We start from the raw sequence: 23,707 nt of genomic DNA on the forward strand, positions 1-23,707 counted from the left end.
TATATTTTATAATGAACAAGTATGGAACCCAAAAAAAGGAAGAATGCTATTGAAATCAGATGTTGAAACTATTTTTCTTTTAATTTAAAAATATTTTTTGTTATAAAAATTATTTTTAATTTATAGTCATTCAATCAATTATAATCCACATTAAAAAAAACTCTATTTTCCATGTATAATTGGCTTAGCAAAACCCCAAAAAGAGAGAGAGAGAGAGAGAGAGAGAGATAAAAAGAAAGATCAATAAAAAAACAAAAAAATTGAAAGAAAGAAAAAAGAAAAGGAAAAAAATAGTAATATATTTTATAATGAACAAGTATGGAACCTAAAAAGGAAGAATGCTATTGTAATCAGATGTTGAAACTATTTTTCTTTTATATATTTTATAAGAAATAAAGATATCTCGATAAAAATTGATGCTAAGCATACAAAGATATAGTATTGTCAAGGGTTTCTCGAATAAAAAGGAAATAGATGAAAAGAAATAAAGTTTGTGTTAATATGAATATTTTTAGTATATTATTTTTAATATTAATTTCAAGATAGATTACTGTGGTAAATCAAAGTTAAATATTAAAGTTTGTTTATGTGCTACATATTTCATTTTAATTGATTGTTTAAGTACTGGTTGTTAAGGAAGTATGCTTATTTCTAAAATGCTTATTGGTGTTATCATGTTAATTAGATTAATATGGATGATCGATTGTGGATGTATCGTCGTCTTATGGATGGTCGTCTTCGTCCTGAATACATTACGGGTGTTAGAAGATTTATCAATTTTGCGTTTTCAATTGATAAAAATATATCTGGGGGAAAAATTAAATGTCCTTGTGTGAGGTGCAAAAATCAAAAGTTTTTAAAGGAAGATGATGTTTGTAAGCATCTATTGACAAAAGGTTTTTTACCTTGTTATGAAAATTGGACTGTACATGGGGAGCCTTATATCGCAGAACCAATATTGGCTGGACCTTCATCTGTTGGAATTAGTCATGTTGTGAATGATGTTTGTCTAGAAAATCCATATAGGAATCTGGTTATGGATGCAATGAGGGTTGGTGATGCACATGTGTCTAGTCCTGTGGTAGCAGAGAAACTTCCAAATCCGGAGGCAACTAATTTTTTTAAACTTTTGAAAGCTGCGGGGGAGCCTTTATGGGATGGGTGTACCAAGCAATCCAAATTATCTGCTTGTGTACAATTACTTAATATGAAGTCAACTTTAAATTTAACTCAGACAGCCTTCAATAAATTTATTGATTTCACAAAAAGTTGCATGCCTAATGATGAAAATTTGGTATCAAATTTTTATGATGCCAAGAAATTTATGCGGCCACTTGGACTTGGTTATGAGAAATATGATGTGTGTTCTAATTACTGCATGTTGTACTATGGGGCAGATGCAATGAAAATAAATTGTGATTTTTGTGGAAGGTCACGATACAAACCTAGAAATCCGACTAGTAAAGGTTCCAATAAGGCGGAGAAGCAACTCCGATACTTTCCCTTGACACCAAGGCTTCAGAGACTATTCATGTCTCCATATCATGCCAAAGATATGACATGACATCATTTTCACAAGTCAGACAATGAGGTTATGGTGCACCCATCTGATGGGGAGGCATGGAAGGAGTTTAATCGTGTCCACCTAAGCTTTGTGTTAGATCCAATAAATATTTGGTTAGGGTTATGCACTAATGGGTTTTGTCTATTTGACATGTCTTCAAATACATACTCTTGTTGGCCAGTAATTGTGACTGTTTATAATTTGCCTCCGTGGAAGTGCATGACTAGACCATTCATGTTTTTGTCAATGATGATTCCTGGGCCAAAGAATCCAGGGAAAAAGCTTGATGTTTTCCTAAGACCTTTGATGTTTTTGTCAATAATTTATGGTCTGTTGGTGTTGAAACATATGATGTTTATAGAAAGGAAAATTTTCAATTAAGGGCAGCTTTGATGTGGACCATTAGTGACTTTCCAGCATATGACATGTTATCGGGTTGGAGTACTCATGGAAATCTGTCTTGTCCTTATTGTATGGAGCATAGCAAAGCCTTTAGATTAAAAAATGAAGGAAAAACTACCTTTTTTTATTGTTATCGACGATTCCGACCTATGAACCACCCATATAGATGTCAATCAGATAAGTTTTTGAAAGGAGTAATTGAAAGGCTCCCTCCTTTGCCTCGTGTATCTGGTTTGGAAATGTTAAACAAAGTGTCCAAGTTTACTGAGGGACATAATGGAAGTTCCTCACATAATGCTAAAATTCCTGGCTTTGGTGTTGAACACAATTGGGTAAAGAAGAGCATTTTCTGGGAGCTTTCATATTGGCATACAAATTTGATTCGTCATAATCTTGATGTCATGCATGTTGAGAAAAATTTCTTTGACAATATTTTTTATACAGTAATGGATTGTCCTAATAGAAGCAAGGATAATTTAAAGGCTAGGTTGGATATTCAGTTGTATTGTAAGAAGCCAAATTTACATTTGCAACAAGATACGAGTGGTCGAGTTTACAAACCTAAAGGCACTTATTATCTACACAAGAAACAACAACAATAAGTTTTGTCATGGATGAAGGAATTATCATTTCCTGATGGTTATGCTTCAAACATTTCACGATGTGTGAAAGAGGCACAATGTAAGGTTTCGGGGATGAAGAGTCATGATTGTCATGTCTTCATTCAAAGACTTCTTCCAACTGCTTTCCGACCTTACTTACTTAGGCCACTATGGGAGGCATTAACTGAACTGCCCGTATTTTTTCGAGATATCTGTACTACGAATTTAAATGTCCAACACATGGAGTTATTGCAGATGAATATAATTGAAATAATTTGCAAACTTGAAAGGATTTTTCCTCCATCCTTCTTTGACTCCATGGAACACTTGACTATACATCTACCTTATGAGGCAAAAGTTGGTGGACCTGTTCAATATCGATGGATGTATCCATTTGAACGGTATGTTTTTATACTATGTTAATTTTATTCCCTTTTTATTTTAAAAAATAAACTAACTGACAAAAATGATATAGGTATATGTTTTATTTGAAGAAGAAAGTTACCAATAAAGCTAAAGTTGAGGGTTCCATATGTGAAGTATACTTGATTGATGAAATTACTAATTTTGCATCTCATTATTTTGGTGATGATATGCAAATAATTTGGAATTGAGTTCCACGAAATGATGATGGTGGCCTTAAAAGTCAAGATGGATATCTCTCTATTTTTTCCTATCCAGGAAAAAAATTATCTAAAAGATTTTATAGAAGATAGTTGTCACATGTTGAAATGCAAATTGCGCATAACTATGTGATATTCAATTATCAAGAATTGAAGTCTTATTTAGAGTAAGTATGAAATATTATTTTGTACTTAATTTATGATAATTTATTATTAACTTTAACATTTTAAAATTTTAAGCAATGTCGTCAAGAGTTAAAGTCACAACAACCACATGTGAGTGATGTTGAAATTGAAAAATTATGCGAAGAGATCTTTCCATCTTGATTAAAAAATAATGTAAGTATTTTCATAAAATTAATTTATATTTATGTCAATTAGTTACTTTAAAAAAATTATTAATCTCTTTTAAAACAATATTTCTTATGGAGTTAACTATTATGCTAGGTGGAATACCAATCTAACGGAATTGAAAATCAACTCTTTGGACTTGCTATGGGCCCTTCAACTTCAGTGAAATGTTGTAATGGGTATTATGTGAATGGTTTTAAATTTCATACTCAAAGTTATGGTCGTTTTAAAAAGACAATGAATAGTGGAGTTTGTGTGAAAAGAAGTTGCTATGATGATAATGAATGTGATTATTATGGAATGCTCAAAGAAGTTGTTCAGCTAAAATATTTGGGGAGCAAGTGCAAGTTATTTTTGTTTAAATGTAATTGGTATGATACAAAACGAGGGATTAGAGTGCATCGTTCGAATGGTTTGGTTGAAATCAAGCATACATCTCGACTACATGGAAATGAAGATTTTGTGTTAGCACAACAATGTCAACAAGTCTACTATACATATCCACCTGATAATAAATCCTCTTAATGGTGGACGGTTATTAAAACAACTGCTAGAAGTCGTTATAATGTTGACATGGGTGAATTTATTGAAGATGAAAACAATGTGAGAACATTTGACGTTGATCAATCGGATGAGATTTCTCAACCATGTCGTGTCCTTCCTACTCAAACACTTGATGATCCAAATATACTTGTTGAATCATCTTATTATGAAGAAATCAGTCAACATGAATTGCTTCAGCTTGATGTAAATTAGGGAAAAGAAGATGAAAGGGTTGCGGAAGAAGAAGATGAAGATGATGATGATGATGACATGGCTAGGAGTGATGATAATAATGAGTAGCACGAATTAATTATATTTTGTAGTATATGTAATGAATTATTTTTATTATATGTATGGATGATTTCATATTATTTCCTCATATTACTTGACAAGTTTAGGCTTTCAATGTTATTTATTTGCTATTTTATTGAAGTTTGTGTGATGGATCAGATTACATATATTATTTTGATTGAACTTCGAAACCATTTCTAATAAACTGGTAGTTCCTGCTTACAGGCTTACAGGCAGTACATATACAAAGAATTTTTGTTCCTGCTTATAGGCTTGTTCCTGCTTCCCTAAGATAATCCTCCTATTGCCGGTTTGCATAGACAAACAGGTATAATGTGTATGCCTTGTGACATGACAAAGGTTGTATTTTTATTTTTATCTTACATTTTTGGAAAACACCATTGTGGACTAAATTTTACTTAATGACAGGATATCGTCAGCAGATTCATAAGAAACTGACCCATCTGTTTTAATTAATGGCCATTTTGATGGTCCTTTTGGTTCACCAGGAGCTGGTGATTAAATTACATCTCTTAACCACTTGGGCTGCCTTAAATATCTCAAACGTACTTGTTGATTATGAATTTTCATGCTTACATTTCAATTTGCATGTTTGATTGTTTTGCAGCATCAATGCTGGAATTAGCTAGAGTTACTGCAGAATCGGGCTGGATTCCTCCTCGACCTATTATTTTTCTTTTTAACGTTATTGGTAGGATGTGATCCAATTTGAATGTTACTTTTCTTCAGCCTTTTTAGGATGCATATGGTACATTGACTCAATGATTTGGAGAAAAGGGAACTGGATTTAGAGAAGAAAATGTAAAGCAACTTGTGAACTACATGACATGCAACTTCTTTCTTACATCATGATTGATCCAGGAAGCATCTTAAAGTTAGTTCAAAGTAATTCACACAATATCATAATGATTTTACCATGTTTTAGACATCACTCACTTCCTAAGCTGCCAGATATGGAAATATAATAAATGAATTCAAACTTTATCTGTTGTTAGTTGGCAACATATGTTTTCCACTTTTTCTAATGTTCCTGAGTTGCGTGTAATGGTCCTGCTACTCTATGCTAATGTGTCAATCTTGGCTTTATTCATGCATTATGTCCTCCATATTGGAAATCACTTCCTCGCAGCCAAAATATTTGGCTCGCTAAATTACTCTTTTTTTTTTTTTGCAGGCTCCATTCTGTGAGCAACCTCTTAAACCATTAATGTCATAGCTAGGTGGGAATTGCTGTGTTACTGATTTACATGCAGATTTCTCTATACTAGGAAACTCCCTGTTGCTAGGATTGTTCAAAGACTTCATTACATGCAGACTCTTTTAATTCCAGTTCTAGGTGGTCTCTCCTTATATTTGTGAATCTTATAAAAATTAGTGAGTGTGTAATGATGAGACTATTTTATTTGCTCATTCACCTTTCCAGCACCATACTTAAAACTTAAAAGGGATAATGCTTAGATCTAATAATAATCGGTTAGGCATTAAGCACTGGCAATGACCAATATGGTGATTTGCTTAAGTCTAAAGCTATGGCCATCAGCCAATACGTTGACTAGTGAAATAAAGGTAATGGAATCACGTGTTAAGGAAATCATTGCCAGCTCCAATCTCATCATGCTTTGATCACTACCATTTAATTCCATGATTATTGTCTTAAATAAATCATGTTGTCTTATTCCATTAATTTATTAATCACCACTAACTAATTCATGCTGTTTTTATTTTTATGCCTAGCTTCTATCCATGCCTGCTTCTTCAATGATATATATGACATGTATGAAGAACAAAGGAAACAATTTTGCATTCCTTCTTTGATATAATTGTGCAGTTTGGTTGGTTTTATATTTTCTGAACTCAATAATTATTGATAGTAATGCATGTATTTTTTCTGGTTTTTAGTATGCCTCGACGGGGATCCATATTAGATTCTAGGAGTGACAGGTCAACTTCAAGGAGTGATAGGTCAACTTCATTCAAATCATTTCAAACTCCATCAAGACGTAATAACAAAGGAGCCACGTTTCAGCAACCTGTGTATCAGAACTTGAAGGAGTATTATATACCTACTTTGAGGAGTACACATCTTCCTCAACATGATTAGAGGAGGGTTGATGCATATCAACTTTGTGAGGGCTTTCGCTTCCAAGATTTGCTTCAAACTCAAGGAGGTTTCTCTCGAGATAACCAACTTGTTTATGGAGGACATAATGCATATAGGAGTTATGAGAGAGTTGAGAGTGATGATGGTGATACTGATGATGATGTGAACATTAGAGATGAAGATGAGGGAGACGGTAGTAATGATAGAGGTGTATGTGATGAGAGAGCTGGTAGCAATGAGAGAGGTGTATATGATGAGGATCAAGATGGTGTCCCATCAAACCATGGTTCAACCTGTTCTCCATACATTTATGATCGAAGTGTTAAAAGGAAGGGTTTTGACACACAAATAGATCCAATGACAAGAAAAAAAGAGCTTTGTTTGTATGGAACAACAGAGTAAGTTAAAACTTTTAAAAATTAACTTATTAAGGTTATATTTTCAGGTTTGAAAAAAAATTACTTATTATTATGTAATTATTTTTTTAATAAAAGTTTGTTATTATATTTTTTCAGGTTCAATAATGCATCGTGTGGACGTGCAATCGGAAATATTTTGAGATCTAATTTTAAGGGAACACGACATTCTTGGAAAAAAGTAGATTCAATGTGCAAGGATGAGCTCTTTAAGGAGTTTAATGTAAGAATTAACACTAATTGCCATATTCTTTTCTTTGATATGTTTATAATATTCGTGTAATTTGTTTGTGTTTGGATTCAAACGGAAATATATTCGCTCTTTAATTGAGACTACTTTATTGATGTGTTGGGGTATTGCTTCTTGGTGCTATGGCCATTGTAATACTTTAAGTTTCAAATCATGAAGGCCATTAAATTGCATAGTAAAAAGATCCAGATAAATTTAAGTTAAAAAGAAACTATCAACTGTGACAGTAAATTTGCAAAGCATTCAACTTACATGGTTCATAAATTATAGCACCCTTAAGGACCACATGAGAGTTGCAGTTCAAATCTCTACTCCTTTGCAAAGAAAAGTCAACAAATACACCTAAAAGCCAAGTTTAAATGGAAAGGGACGTTGGGGGTGGAGGTAGAGATGGAGAAATAAAACTACCAAGAATTTAAGTTCAGCCTAACACTACTTGTAAGAGCAAAATATACTAAGGCATATGATAAAAACAAACCCGATTGGATGCCTTCATATGGAAATGGTATTGATTTTTAAACCTGCATGTGGAATTGAAAATCTTGTCAGGATTCACTTGATTTTACCATAAATATGCTTCTAGTCTCCAACACAGGTATTGTAGTAGAGACTGATTTGTGTTTTAATTTGTTCTTATTTCTTATTTACTTTTTAATATCATTTAATTTCTTTAGTTATTACATAATCTTGCAAATTCTGAACAAGATAATACAATATGATTAATCATTTCCATACTTTGAAATTTTGTGCACTCTTTTTACTTGGTATATATATTTTTATTATTTGGTAGAAAAAATATTCCCTTCCTGAGGAAGATGAGTCGATTGTTTGTAAAATTTGGAAAGATAAGGCTAGGATTGCTTTGAATCAACAATTGACACGGGCTCGCAAGAAAGCCATGTCAAATGAAAACACTACAAATATTATAGATTGCCTTGATAAAGGTCCTGTTTGGATAAACAATGATGACTAGAATCAAATGATCAAAGATGTTTGGTTCACCTCTGAATTTCAAAGAAGGTCGGAATCTGCTAGGAGGAATCGATTAACCGAAATAGATGGCAAAATAAGCACTCATTCTGGAGGAACAGTGTCATTTGCATCATATCGAGCTAACATGGTAAGGAATTTTATTTTTTTTTGCTTAAGATAATGAATTAAATTTTTTATATTTATCTTTTATAATATTTATTAATCTTGATAGCAAGAGGAAGCTGGTGGAAAAGAACCCCCATGGGATTATATCTTTTCAGCTTTGCATCAAAGTACTAAGCAGTCTGGTATACCATCACCTTTGACCCCATCAATGCCACCACCTATAGCTCCCCAGATAATGACACATATAGGTTCCACATCTCAACTAATTTATCGACCTACACCTCGACCACTATATCCTAATTCATCTTGTGTCGATCCACAATATCATGGTTCGTCTACGCAACCAGCACCATGATTGTGTCTTTTGTTGTTTCTTTTTATTGTATTTTGACTTATTTATATTAATGCAAGTTTAACTAAATTTTTATAATATGAACATTATTTTTATTTCATTTTTTTATTAGTGATGCATTTATTTTTAATATTAATTTATGTTGGTTATATATATTCTACAACTTTTAAAATATCTATAAATAATTAATTAAACAAATTAAAATTCATTTTGATAAATAAAAAAATTAATTTAATGTCAGCAACGGATTATCCGTTGCTGCGAAATTAGCAACGGAAAAATCCATTGCTGAAAAATTAGCAACGACAAATCTGCATCGGATTTTGTCCGTTGCTGATTCCGTTGCTAAATTGTTGTAGCAACGGATTTTAATATTATCTGCAACGAAGTAATCAGTTGCTGATTAATACATTTTTTTAGTAGTGATCCTGAAAGACCAAGAAAGATTGTTAACGCATTGCAAACATAAGCAAAATGCAATCGAAGCTGAAGCAGTCGTAGAGAGGAACTCAAGCAAGACAAATAAGAGCAAAAACAATTTAAAGAGGAGATGATACTCCAAGAGCCTGTCAAAATGGTCCTAACTCTGCATAATAAGGTTGCCGCCTGCAAAGGCAAAGAAAAAAATGCTAAACGTCACATACCGACCAGCTTTGAAAATGGCATAGAAGATGAGTAAGAAGACCAAAACAAAGCCTAGCAAACAAAGTGATGCCAACAGAGCTAGGCAAAAGAAATAGCTGTTGTTCAGAGTGTTAGATACACTGTAAAAACAGATCACATGCAAAGCAAAGAGCTGGAGGGGGAAAAAGTAATGCAAACAGAGCATAGAAAATAACGAAAACAGAAGCCTGGAAAAAATAACGTCAAAGCTCTGATGAAGAAAATACCAAAAGCAATGAAAAAAGAGAGAGAGAGAGAGAGAGAACAAAGCATGGAAAGAAGAAAACAAACTCTATTATTTTTACAATAGCAAGCAAGCAAGCAAGCAAAGCATAAGAAAGCATAGAAGTTGAGCAAGAACAACCAACCCAGGTAGCTCAAGTAGCAACAACAACTCTAACACGACCATGCAAGAAAAAGAATAACCTGAAAAAACAGTGGCATGCACTGAAAAAGCAGACCAAAAGAAGTAAGTCCTCTTATGAGACAACCGAAACAGCACCTGAACAGCAATGTAAATGCCATCAAATGAAACTCCAATAGCAACAAACGACCACAAAAGATTGAAAACAACACACTGTTATCCTTGAAAATAGCAAAGCATGCCAACAAAAACATGGAAACAAACAACGCCAAAGGCTTAGCAAAGATAACAGCAAAAGCTCACAAAGAGAAAAGGAACAAAAAACAGATAGCAAAGCATGGAAGAAAGAACCAAAACCAGAAAGAAAAATGAATGAGGAATAAAAAAAGCCAGTACCGGGAGATTATCTATGATAATAAGATCACTTTATGATGTCAGAAGCTAAATAAGATACTCTAACCAACTGTCACATGTAACCCCACCAATTAAGCACGGTGGTCTCCATGCACAACAGAGGCATAATAGAAGGTAAATGCAACTTCCAAGCACACAAGGTTAAAGGCTAATGAAACAGATTCTTCAACAATAGCAATGCAAGAACTATCCAGCAAGGTGCAGGACCCAAGAAACACGTCGATCAGCCAAAAACAAAGCAGCACACATAAAAAAATGAACATGATAGGTGCAGCCCAAGCAAACCCAAGGTATAGTTCACATAACACAAACAAAAAACACCAACCGCAGAGCACACCTGCAAGCAGCAGCAAAGAAGGAGAAACAGGAAGCGGGCCAAAAAACAGCAACAAACCAAAACCAAGAGGATGAATACTAAAATGCCCAACCCAAAAAAGGCAAAAAAAAAAAAAAAAAGTTTCCCACAAAGGCTCCGAAACAGAACTGAGAAAACAACGCACATAAGCCCGGCCCGAAACCGAGCCCAAGCAAAATGCACCAGGCCACGCTAGATGAAAACGGCAAAGCAAATTAAGCAAAACGACATGCAAAACACAAAGCAGCAAAAACAAAAAAAAAAAAATCAACACTCTGATGAATCTAGTTCAAAATCAACGTAATTGTAACAGAACCTACAGAGAAAAGGCCACCACTGATCACCAATCATAACGCAATAAAATGAACCAAATAGAAACAGAACCCAAAGTCTGGAAATGTCAACAAATCTTGCAGAGTGTGGCTGCATTTAATGCAGCATCATTAGCAACCTCAAAGGCACCAACATAGAGGAGACACCGCTGACCACAAATGAGGCGATGAGGTCAGACCGATTGCAAAAACCATGGAAGAACAAACCTAAATGCACACGCACCGAAAGATCAACCGTCCACCAATGCTGGTCTCTGAGATCAATGACAACCCAGTGACCAAAACAGAAGAACATAAAGATGAGAAACCCTTCTGGAAAAAAAGGGGAACACCAGTCTGATACGATGGCCAAAAGCCCTTGCAACATGAAGTAGAACCTGTATAGAGATGAGAAACCATTGTGGACACATCCAAGCACCAGAACCGTGGGAGAGAAAAGAGATCAAGCATGCGCCCAGAAGGCAAACAAATCAATGAGGAAAAAGAGAGCAAAATCTGACCCGAACACCAACCCCGCAGGCAAAACCATCAACCAGCAAAAACCCACCCAATGACAGAGAAACCCAAAAATTAAAAGATTTTATTTTTAATCCTCATGCCGGTCTCAGTCTAGTTTTTTTTAATATATTTTAAAAAAAATACTTTAAAAATCAATTGCAATCCTTCAAACCAGTCCCGTCTTTTTTATTTTTTTCCAGTATTCTGACACCGCTGCAATTATCTTTGCCTGCACAGTATTATCAATAGTTTTCTTGGTTTCTTTGAAATAGTAATTTTAGTTTATCGATCCACTCACGGCAGATACCAAAAGAAATTTTCTTGGTAGCCAGAGTCTTTGTTTTTTATTGGCAGTCTCCTAGTACTCTTACAATCCAGTTTTCTTGGTAATGAACAGATAACCATTTTCTGTCTTCACTCAATAGTTTGGCTGTGGTAACGCGAGGTCACGGGTTCGATTAGTATTTTCTTTCATGACACAGATGACTTGCTTGGTATATTATTTTACGCATTTGGTTGATAAACATTGTGTAGTAGCCTCGGTGGCTGAAGAGTTCGTGAAAATCATTGTCGATTAGTATTTATAGTTAGGATAATTTAAATTTTAAAAAAATTATTTAAGATATTTTAAGAATAATTTAAATGTTTTTTATAAAAAAAATAAAATTAATTAGTATTTCTATTTAGAATATGCTTAGCATAGTTTAATTTAAAAAAAAATTAAGATAGTTTAATATATATATATATATATATTAATTATGATTATTGTTAAGAATATTTCAATGATAGTTTAAACGTTTTTTAATTAAAATAATAAAAATAATTTATAAAACAACATTAATTAGGATTTATATTTAAGATACTTTAAGTATAGTTTAAATTATTTTTATCAATACATAGAAAATATTTATAAAAAATAAATATTTAGGATATTTTAAGGATAGTTTAAATATATTTTTTATAAAAAATAAAACAATGCATAAAAAAAATTAATTAGGATTTCTTTTTAAAATACTTTAAAGACAGTTTAAATATTTTTTTATAGAAAAATAAATTAATTTATAAAAAAAATTAATTAAGATTTCTATTTAGGATAGTTCAAGATTGGTTTATATGTTATTTTTATTAAAAAAAATAAAAACAAATTAATTAGTATTTCTATTTAAAATATTTTAAGAATAGCTTACATGTTTTTTTATAAAAATAAAAGAAATTTATAGTATTTCTATTTAGAATATTTTATTATAGTTTAGATGTTTGTTTTTATGAAAAAAATAAAAATTAATTATTAAAAAAATTAATTATGATTTCTGCTTAGAATTTTTTTAAAACGATTTACATGATTGTTTTTTTAATAATATAAATATAAAATAAATTTAATAAAATTTTTAAAATAGTTTAAATATTTTATTTATAAAATATGAAAATAATTTATAAAAACAATTAATTAGAATTTCTTTTCAGTATATTTCAATAATAATTTAAATGTTTTTTATAAAAATATTAATTATAATTTCTGTTTAGGATATCTCAATGATAGTTTAAATTTTTTTTCTTAAAAAAATAAAATAATTATAAAAAAAATTAATTAGAATTACCGTTTAAGATACTTTAAGGATAATTTAATTTTTTTTGATAAAAAAATAAAAATAATTTGTAGAAAACTTTAATTATAATTTCTGTTTAGGATACTCTAAAAATAGTTTAAATATTTTTTATAAAAAATTAAAAAAAAATTAAGCAGGCATGACCATCATATCTAAGGCTTTTGGGTGTCTATAAAAAATAAAAATAAAATTATTTTAAAAAAAATAATTAGAATTTTTGTTTAAAATACTTAAAGATAGTTTAATTATTTTTATAGAATATAAAAATAATTTATAAAAAATAATTATTAGGATTTTCGTTTTAAATACTTCAATGATAGCTAAAACATTTTATATAAAAAAAATAAAAAAAAATAATTATGATTTATATATAGGATATTTCAATGATAATTTAAATATTTGTTTATACAAAAATAAAAAAAAAATAATTAGAATTTTTGTTTATGATACTTTAATAATAGTTTATTTTTTTATTAAAAAAATAAAACAAAATTGTAAAGAACAATTAATTATAACTTTTATTTATGATACTTAAATATTATTTTATAAAAAAATAAAAAACAATTATAAAAAAATTAATTTGGCATGACATGGCATGGCTGTCAGGCCTAAGTCTTTTGGGCCTAATATGATCGTCAGACCCAAGAGTTTATAAAAAATTTAAAAAAATAAAAAAATTTAATAAAATTAATTAGAAATTCTCTTTAGAATACTTTAGTTTAAATGTTTTTTTTTTTGTAAAAAATCAAAACAATTTATAAAAAAAATAGAATTTATGTTTAGGATACTTCAAGAATAATTAAATGTTTTTTTTTATAAAAAATAATTAGGATTTATTCCAGGATAATTCAATGATAGGTTAAATTTTTTTTGTAAAAAATATTAAAAATATATATAAAAAAATTAATTAAGATTTCTGTTTAGAATACTACAATAATAATTTAAATGTATTTTTTTCAAAGCTATTAAGTATGGTATAACCGTCAGATTTAAGGCTCTTGGGTCTAGCATTACTATCAGATTTAGGAGTTTTAAAACATTTTCTAAACTCTTAATATTGTTACTGTCCAACCTTTATTGTCTTAAACTGTTATTGTATTGAACCGTTACTGTCTAGACATTTAACTATTATTGTCCAACCGTTATTGTCCGACTTCTTCTCAGATGTTTAACTATAACCAGAGTTCTAGAACTCCGTTTCAAGTAAGATTGGTCTCGTTGGAAAGATAAGACATGAGGCTACAAGTTCTCTGAGGAAGGAGAACCCAGTTCTGCCTCCAAGATAGTCAAAATTGCTTATCAGTTAATCAGTCCTACTGCCCTACAGGGTCTATCATGACCCAGTCTAAGTTGGTGACCCATAGCTAGAGTTCTATAGCTCCAAATTGAGCAAGACCAATTTTCTTAGTTAATCAACATCCAAAACTACAATTTCTTTGAGGAACCTGTTCCTAATTCCTTCATCCTCCTACCCGAAATCTCATCGAAAGTCGGGAGATGAGCCTGTCCATATTCATCACCCCTTCCATTCACACATAACATTCACAAACTATATTTTCTTAGTTAGTTAACATCCAAAACTACAATTTATTTGAGGAACCTGTTCCTAATTCCTTCATCCTCTTACCCGAAATCTCATCGGAAGTCGGGAGATGAGCCTGTCCATATTCATCACCCCTTCCATTCACACATAACATTCACAAACTATATTTTCTAGGTAAATCATTATGGTTTCATATCCTCAATCATATACAACACATGAATTAACTTAATTTTAACATCTATTACATTTTCCCCAATTCAAGCATCAATTCATAATCGAATTTGAAACGACTTATAGGACCATGATTAGAACATCTTACCCGATAAGAATCAAGGTTTCTATCTTCAACCAGTCAAAGATTTTCGACTCCCCCTCTTTCCTATGGATAGTCGGCACTCCCCTCCCTCTTTTGTTCAAATTTTTCTTGTTAATTCCTTGCCCCCCAAGTGTTTATTCTACCTATAAACTCTTAATATTGGATGGGTTCTTGAAATTTGGTGTTTCTCTCTTGATTTGCAAAAATAAATACAAAAACTCTTTTTTTTCCTTTCCTTATGGTTGCTGCAGATTTTTGGTGAGGAAAGGAGTATTTATACTCTATATTTTTTTTATTTGCACTTAGGCCCCATTTCCTTTAAGTGTATTATTTTCTTCAATTAAATTCAACCGTCGACATTACAGGGTTCATTTATAATGTCTCGAATTATTTCGCTCGCAAATTTATATTAAAAAAATTTTGAATTCCTATTTTATTTAACCATATGCATGAATTTCTTCACTTTTATTTCTCATGTAGTTAGTTTGCAATTTAAGCAACCTTTATTTTTTTTTCCGGGGTTTACATTCTCCCCTTCTAATAGAAATTTCATCATTGAAATTCAAATTATGTACCTATGTAGAAGAATAAATGCAGGAACTTCTGCTTCATCTTGGATTTTCTTTCCCATGTTTCTTCTTTTATTCGAGAGTTTCTCCACAATACTCTCACCAGGGGAACTCTCTTATTCCTTAACACCTTCTCATCTCAATCCAAGATCTTGACAGGCTTAGCTTCCATGGTTAGATACCCTTTAATGTTCATAGGAACTTGTGGCAATACCCGTGAGGGGTTTATCTTGGCTTTCCGCAACAATGACACATGGAATACATTGTGAATCTTATCCAAATATGCAGGCAACTCTAATCAATAGGCAACTGGTCCGATTATTTCCTTAATCTTGAAAGGGCCAATATATCTCGGAGCTAATTTTCCTTTTACTCCAAATTGAATGATGCGTTTCCAAGGCGCCACCTTCAAAAATACCTTATCCCCCATTTGGAATTCCAAAGGCCTTCTTCGGCTATCTGCGTAACTTTTTTGTCTATCATAGGCTTCCTTAATCCTCTTTCTAATCACCCTCACTTTGTCAGTTGTCAGTTGCAGCATTTCAGGTCCTAAAAGCTTCCTTTCTCCTACTTCATCCCAACAAATTGGGGTACGACATTTCCTCCCATACAATGCCTCATATGGAGCCATACTAATGGTAGCTTGATGGCTATTATTATAAGTAAACTTCACCAATGGTAGGAGATCCTCTCAGTTCCCTCCAAACTCCAGCACACAGGAGGAGATCCTCGAGAGTTTGAATGGTCCTTTCCGATTGACCATCCGTCTGAGGGTGAAACATCGTGCTTAGATTCAACTTTATCCCCAATGCTTGTTGTAAGCTAGGCCATAATCTCGATGTGAACCTTGGACCTCAATCCGATATAATCAACACTAACACCCCATGAAGTCTGATTACTTTATTTATATATAATTTTGCCAACTTATCTACCGAATCAGTCATCTTTATATGTAAGAACAAAACATATTTTATCAGTTGATCCACCACCACCTATATGGCATCATTACCCTTCTTTCCCTTGATAATCCCATTACAAAATCCATAGAAATATCCTCCCATTTCCATTCTGGAATCAATATTGACTATAATTCCCCTGCAGGTATCTAGTGTTCTATCTTTACTTGCTGACAGATCCCATAGTTCGACAAAAATTTTGCTATTTCCCTCTTCATATTTGGCCAATAGTAGTATTCCTTTAAATCTCTATGCATCTTTATTGTAAACCCCCGAATAAACATAGGATCATAGAAAAGAAAAAAAAAAGAAGGCTAGCAGGCTTCGTTTGAGGGTTGTCACTGGAGGAACATTTATGGAAAATCACCCTTCAAGACAGCCTCGTTTGTCGGTCGTTATATCATCTTTTCACCATTAGATTGGTCTGGATTTTGGATATGTTGTTCATACAGATGTTATATAAATTCAGAACGGTTAAGATTAGAAACAAACACTCCTACCATAAATTTTACTTCTCGAACAATAGGTCTCTAATTTTCAGGATAAGCATTCAGATGAGCACATGACTTCTCAAAAACATGTATAACAGGAGTTCAAGGTAAGGGTCGCCCCCTTGCTTCTTTAAATTATTTAAATTCTTGCAATGTTAGTATGTGATACACATTATGTGTATTTTGTACTACTGTGTATCATGAGAAATATTGCTATGTGAACATTACCTACGAGCAATATAAATATTGTTGCATTAAAGCTACCAACAAATAAGAGAAATATTAGTATTGTGTGAACGTTGCCAATTAGTAAGAAATGTTATTATTGTGTGAATATTGCTAACAAGAAGGAGAATTATTATTATTATTATTATTATTATTATTATTATTATTATTATTATTATTATGTTGCCAATGAGTAGGAAATACTACTATTGTGTAAATATTGCCAACGAGTAGGAAATACTATTGTTATGTAAATGTCACCAACGGGCAGGAAATATTATCGTGTAAGTGTTGCTGATGAGAAGGAGAATATTATTATTTCGAGAACATTGCCTATGGGCAAGAAAATAATATCGTGAAAATATTGCCTAAGGGCAGGAAAAATACTATTGTAAAAATATTGCTTATGAGTAGGAAAATAAAATAAATAAATAAAAATAAATACTATTTCCATGGGAATGATTGATAAGATTAGCTTCAGCTAATGAAATCCAAATTGGGATGACTGAGAATAATTGATAAGATTAGTTTGACTAATAATAATACATACGTTGAAATGACTCGAATAAACATAGGATCGTAGAAAAAGAAAAAAAAAGAAGGACCTCGATGAGTAATGGAGACTTAATATGAAAAGAAATGAACAAATAGTAGAAATAGTAACAAATGCTATGTGTAAAAGAGACAATGATCTCCATAAATAAATTTAAAGGTATGGTGGAAGTCAAAATAAGGGTTACAAATTTTGGATTAAAATTTGTAATGTTAGCGAAAACGGAGAAGAGTCTCAAAGGATAAAAGGATTATTTTTGATAAATCAGTAATGGACGTGGTAATATTGAATTTATTGAGTATAAATTAAGGGGAAATGTTATGAGAATATAAGTAAATAAAGTAATGCATGAAATTCAGATGTTAGCGTAAAAGACACTGATTGTTTAGTTTTACGGTATCGATGATATATCTCAATCCGACCGTTAGATCGAGCTGAAATTTTATAAGAAATCTCCATACTAATTGGTTTATCTTAGGTTAAAATTTCATGCCAATAGGATTTTGGAAAGCTTTACGAGAGTACTTAAAATCGGGTAAATTGAAGAAAATGACACAAGGGGCATTAATAAGGGCATTTTGGTAATTTTATATAAAACAATACTCCCCTCTCCTCCTTTAAAGATAGCCCACGTCCTCTACAAAGGTAGAAAACAAGAGGGAGACCATTTTTCTCCCATTTTCTTCATCTCTTCTCCATTTCTTCAAGCTAAATAAAAAGAGAGTGTTCTTGAGAGAATTATATCCAAGAAAACAAAGCAAGTGACTATACTTAGAGAGTTATAAAGCTTAGGAAAAACAAAGAGTAGAAGTTGGAACTTGAAAGAGGATGATATGAGTTTTGTAGATTTTTGCAAGAACTCATTGAAATAAGTTAAAGTAACAAAGAAAAATAGAAGGAATAAGTTGATTTGAAACTGTAGGTTTTGGGATGGCAACAGGCCAGGAACTTTGGCAGCCATATCTTGGCTATCCATTGTTGGATTAGGTTGCTTTTTGGATATGTTATTATGCTCAATGTCACCTACATTCTCACCGGAGGGATTGTCAATAGCAGGCTTCGTTTGAGGGCTGTCACTGGAGAAACATTTCTGGAAAATCACCATTCAAGATAGCCTGGTTTGTTGGCCGTTATATCATCTTTTCACTATTGGATTGGTCTGGATTTTGGATAAGTTATTCATCCAGATGTTATATAAATTCAGAACGATTAAGATCGGAAACAAACACTCCTACCATAAATTTTACTTCTCGAACAGTAGGTCTCCAATTTTCAGGAGAAGCATTCAGAGGAGCACATGACTTCTCAAGAATATGTATTATAGGAGTTCAAGGTAAGATTCGCCCCCTTGCTTCTTTAAATTATTTAAATTCTTGCAATGCTAGTATATGATAGATATTATGTGTATTTTGTACTACTATGTATCATGAGAAATATTGCTATGTGAACATTGCCTACAGGCAATATAAATATTGTTGTGTGAAAGCTACCAATAAGTAGGAGAAATATTATTATTGTGTGAATGTTGCCAATTAGTAAGAAATGTTATTGTTGTGTGAATATTGCTAACAAGAAGGAGAAATATTATTATTATTATGTGAATGTTGCTAATGAGTAGGAAATACTACTATTGTGTAAATGTTGCCAATGAGTAGGAAATACTATTGTTATGTAAATGTAACCAACAGGCAAGAAATATTATCATGTGAGTGTTGCTGATGAGAAGGAGAATATTATTATTTCGAGAACATTGCCTACAGGCAGGAAAATAATACCGTGAAAATATTGTCTAAGAGCAGGAAAAATACTATCATAAAAATATTGTCTATGGGCAGAAAAAATACTATCATAAAAATATTGCCTATGAGTAGGAAAATAAAAAAAATAAAGATAAAAATAAATACTATATCCATGGGAATGATTGATAAGATTAGTTTCGACTAATAACATCCAAATTGGGATGACCGAGAATAATTGATGAGATTAGTTTGATTAATAATAATACCCACGTTGAAATGATCGGGTCTCCAGGCAAAGAGTTTAACTAATATAAATGAGCATCCAATTACAAAAATTAAGAATGTCTAAAATGATTCACGATGATCACCAGAAATTGGTTTTGAAAAATTAATAAATTCCTATAGAATATGAGGATTAGGATATATGTTAATTATATGCATGGCTTTAAATATTTAGATCTTATTTCTTATGTTTTGTATGCTCATATAAATTAATGTTGAACAGGAACTTCTCGCACCCAAGACACCTAATAATCTTCTAGGACATTACTTTTACTAAAATTATGTAATATAAGCTAATTAATGGTAGTTATAGCAAAAATTCATTACATGTAGAAACTTGTAAAAATAAATGGGATTTACAATGCATGCCATGTATATTATACCTGTTTTATAAAGATAATGTACTTAATTTAATTTGTATGTGTATTTATATATAAAAAAAAACCTTTCCACGATTAATCTTTAACGTGCTTCTTATCCATAAATATTAATCATGCAAATGTGAGTAATTAATTATGTGTGATGGTTGATGAGATACAATAGAAAGAATAATTAGTGCAATAAATTTACGATCCAGGATGATTGAATCAGGAATTGATATGAAAGGTGTTGTATGAAAAGATGTTTATGACGGGTTAATGTATATTCGGTGATTAATGTCGACACTTGGAACATTAAAATAAAAATAAAAAGTTGCCTAATTTTTTTAAGTACCAAATCGTAGGAATTAATTATAAATGCTTACGAAATCGTCGAGTGTTACATTTGTACTTCCAGGATGAGTAGCAAATCGGGATTCATGAGCTTCTTTTAAAACTTCTTTCAAAGTATTATCACCAGGCAAATAAATTTGCCTACCCATAGCTATTAGCCCATTAGATAACATTTGGAATGCTTTCTCTGTACCCTGGTTTACCCTCTTCTTGATCTCCTTTACTTTTCCATCCACCTGTTGAGCCACCAAGACCTTGTCTCGAAGCACATATTGGATCTTTAACTGAGCTAACAGTGATCCATCGAGCCTTACAATTAGCCACAAGCTTATCTTCTTCAATTCCATTATACTTCCTTGTTCTTTTATCTCCATATCATTTATTATTGTTTTTCCCTTCCAATTTAAGGCATCAACTACTACATTAGCTTTACTAGGATGGTAGTCAATCACACAATCGTAATCTTTTATTAACTCTACCTATCTCCTTTGTCACATGTTCAGCTCCTTCTGTGACATCAAATACTTTAAACTCTTATGGTCCATAAAGATTTGAACCGGTGATCCATACAAATAATGCAGTTATACTCTTAAGGCAAACACCACCGCTACAAGTTCTAGGTCATAAACTAGGCAATTCACCTCATGCGACTTTAGTTGTCTTGATGCATAAGCGATCACACACCCGTGTTGCATCAACACACATCCCAGACCCTTTTTTGAGGCATTATTATATACCCCCACCAGTGGATCATATAGTGAGAGCTGTAGCAGCAAGAATGATAGCAGGAGCCTCTAGTACAGCTCCTAGATCAGGGAGGGTAGTCACCATAGTACAATGGGTCAAGGGTATAAGAGAGATGAGTTGTATGACTTACCGTGGCGAAGAGGATGTTGAGGTTGCTGGACATTGGGCGAGGAAAGTGGAAAGAGTTATAAATCAGATGCAGGTGTCAGAGGAGCTACTGGTGGATTGTGAGATGCAACTATTGATTGAAAGTGCCCACTCTTGGCGGGAGACCATCAGAGAGAGGAGATCAGGGGAGGTATTGAGATGGAGGGACTTTCGTGAAGAGTTTGAGGAGAGGTAGTACTCTTAGGAGCATAGAATGGAGAAAGAACAGGAGTTTTTGGATTTGAGGCAGGGAGATTTGATAATTCTGGAGTATGAGAGGAGATTCCAGGACTTAGCAGCTTTTGCCTCCACTTACCTTCCCACATAGCGCCACAGGGTGGAGAGGTTCTGTGATGAACTGAGGCAGGAGCTGAGGATGATATTGATAGCCATGCAATTTTAGCCGATTCGGGAATTGATACGGGCTACTTAGGGTATGGAGAGGGTAATAAGGGATGCCCCAAAGCCAGTGGTCGAGTAAAGTCAGGCAACTGGAGCTAAAAGGAGAGATTTTGGATTTTTAACTAGGAGACCTCCTCTCCTAAAGAAAGAAAAGAGTGGACAATCATTAGAACAGTTCTAGAGGAGAGGTGAGAGTTTCACCCTAGGAGGTAGCTTAGAAGGATCTAGACAGGTTAGTAGAAGAGGATCCCGGGAAGGACAGGCTAGACATGAAGTCATAATTGCTAGAGGATCTACAGAGTAGAAGGGACCAGTGTATCTATTATGTCAAAGGTGTGAGCAACGACACCCTGGAGATTGCTCCGCGATGCCTAGAAGATGTTATATTTGTAGAGGATAGGGGCATCGATGGAGAGAATGCCCGCATGTAGGCAGAGGCTGTTACTATTATGGGCATATGAGTCATAGGAAGAAGGATTGTCCCTGTAGAACTACCGAGGGAGCCTATGGTCAGAGGACTGAGGTTCAGAGCCAGCAGCAATCTATTACAGTTGATCGTCCTATTAGGCCTACCCAATCAGGGACGAGTGTTACTCGAGGGAGGCCCAGAATTTAGGAGGGGAGGACTCAGGGTTGGGTATATCATATGACTCACGAGGATATAGGAGTTGTACCTGATGTGGTGGAGGTACTTTACAGTTAGATATAATGTAAGTTTATGCTTTAATTGATCCTGAAGCTAGTCATTCCTTTGTAGCTTATAGAACTATGAATAACTTGCATGCGTTATCTAATAAGTTGGGTGTAGGAGTGACAGTTAGTACACCTCTAGGAGAGAATATACATATTGATGATATTTATAGAGGGGTAAAACTATACATTAGAGGGTTAGAATTGAGGGTAGATCTTATGCCATTAGAGTTATATGATTTTGACTTGATTCTGGGCATGGATTGGCTAAGTAAACATAAGGCATAAGTGGATTGTTTCACCAAAACGGTGACAATCCAAGGAATAGGTGATAAAAGAATAGTGTTTAAAGGGAAAGAAAAATAATTCCAAGTTGTGTAATCTCAGTCTTGGTGGTTGGAAAGTTACTGAAGAAGGGTTGTTCTGCTTGGTTAGCCCATGTAAGAGAGCTGGAAAAGGGTAACATATATTTGGCTAGTATTCCTGTTGTGAGGAAGTTTCGAGATGTATTCATAGAAGAGTTGCCTAGATTACCTCCAGTTAGATAAATTGAAGTTTCCATAGAAACTATTCTAGGAATTTCTCATATAACCCAGTCTCCTTATAGGATGGCACCTATGGAATTGGCTGAATTGAAGATCTAGCTTCAAGAATTGTTAGATAAAGGTTCCATCTGGCATAGTAACTCACCTTAGAGAGCTCCGGTATTGTTTGTAAAGAAAAAGGATGTCACACTTCATTTATGCATCGATTATCGTTGATTGAATAAAGTGACGGTGAAGAACAAGTACCCACTCCCATGAATAGATGATTTGTTTGATCAGTTGAAGGGTGCTAGGGTGTTCTCTAAGATAGATTTGAGATCTGGATACCACCAGTTAAGAATCAAGGAACAAGACATACTGAAGACGACGTTCAGAACTCGTTATGGGCATTACGAGTTTTTAGTGATGCATTTTGGGTTAACTAATGCTCCGACCGTATTTATAGACTTGATGAATCGGATGTTTCGGCCTTACCTAGACAAATATGTGGTGGTATTTATTTACGATATCTTGGTGTATTCAAACTCTTACTTGGAGCATGAACAACATCTAAGGGTTGTGCTACAGATTCTGAGGGAGAACCGATTATATGCAAAGCTGGATAAGTGTGAGTTCTGGCTCAAAAAAAGTAGTATTTTTGGGCCATGTAATTTCCGCAGAAGGAATATTCGTGGATCAAATATCATAGTTCTATGATACCAAATGTCATAGCTCGACCCAACCTGCCAAACATTATCCATTTTGGGCCTTACCGCCCTCACGGATTTGTTCTTGATGACCACACATGGTCCCAAAACACGTCTGACAAGTCAGCAACCAGCACTACTATTAAGGTCAGCTACCAAATCATCACCCGCTGATGTGGGATATTACAATCCACCCCCCTTTAAGGAGCTCAACGACCCTGTCGGCACAATCGAACAGCCAGTGAGGTTGGCTTTG

General features: G+C 33.2%; 1 protein-coding gene across 1 annotated transcript; it reads right to left on the reverse strand.

Annotated features, from left to right (window-relative positions):
• Positions 1–15,414: 15,414 nt before the first annotated feature.
• Positions 15,415–20,581, reverse strand: LOC133682434 (uncharacterized). Its single transcript, XM_062105783.1, has 4 exons — positions 20,267–20,581; positions 15,949–16,042; positions 15,694–15,842; positions 15,415–15,546 (listed from the first exon to the last, which is right to left on the reverse strand). The coding sequence occupies exons 1-4, from the start codon at positions 20,579–20,581 to the stop codon at positions 15,415–15,417; spliced, it is 690 nt and encodes a 229-aa protein (XP_061961767.1).
• Positions 20,582–23,707: the final 3,126 nt, after the last annotated feature.

The sequence above is a fragment of the Populus nigra genome, chromosome 2 (genome assembly GCF_951802175.1).
Source record: "Populus nigra chromosome 2, ddPopNigr1.1, whole genome shotgun sequence".
Classification (NCBI taxonomy): Eukaryota; Viridiplantae; Streptophyta; class Magnoliopsida; order Malpighiales; family Salicaceae; genus Populus; species Populus nigra.

What these genes read in the sequence shown, in the direction of transcription:
- LOC133682434 (XM_062105783.1), bottom strand. Translation starts at nt 20,581, where the DNA reads ATGGAATTGAAGAAGATAAGCTTGTGGCTAATTGTAAGGCTCGATGGA. An exon ending in ATGTAACACTCGACGATTTC is followed by an intron (nt 16,043 to 20,266) that starts GTAAGCATTTAT and finishes TTTCACCCTCAG; the next exon opens with ACGGATGGTCAATCGGAAAG. An exon ending in GAGAGGATCTCCTACCATTG is followed by an intron (nt 15,843 to 15,948) that starts GTGAAGTTTACT and finishes GGGATGAAGTAG; the next exon opens with GAGAAAGGAAGCTTTTAGGA.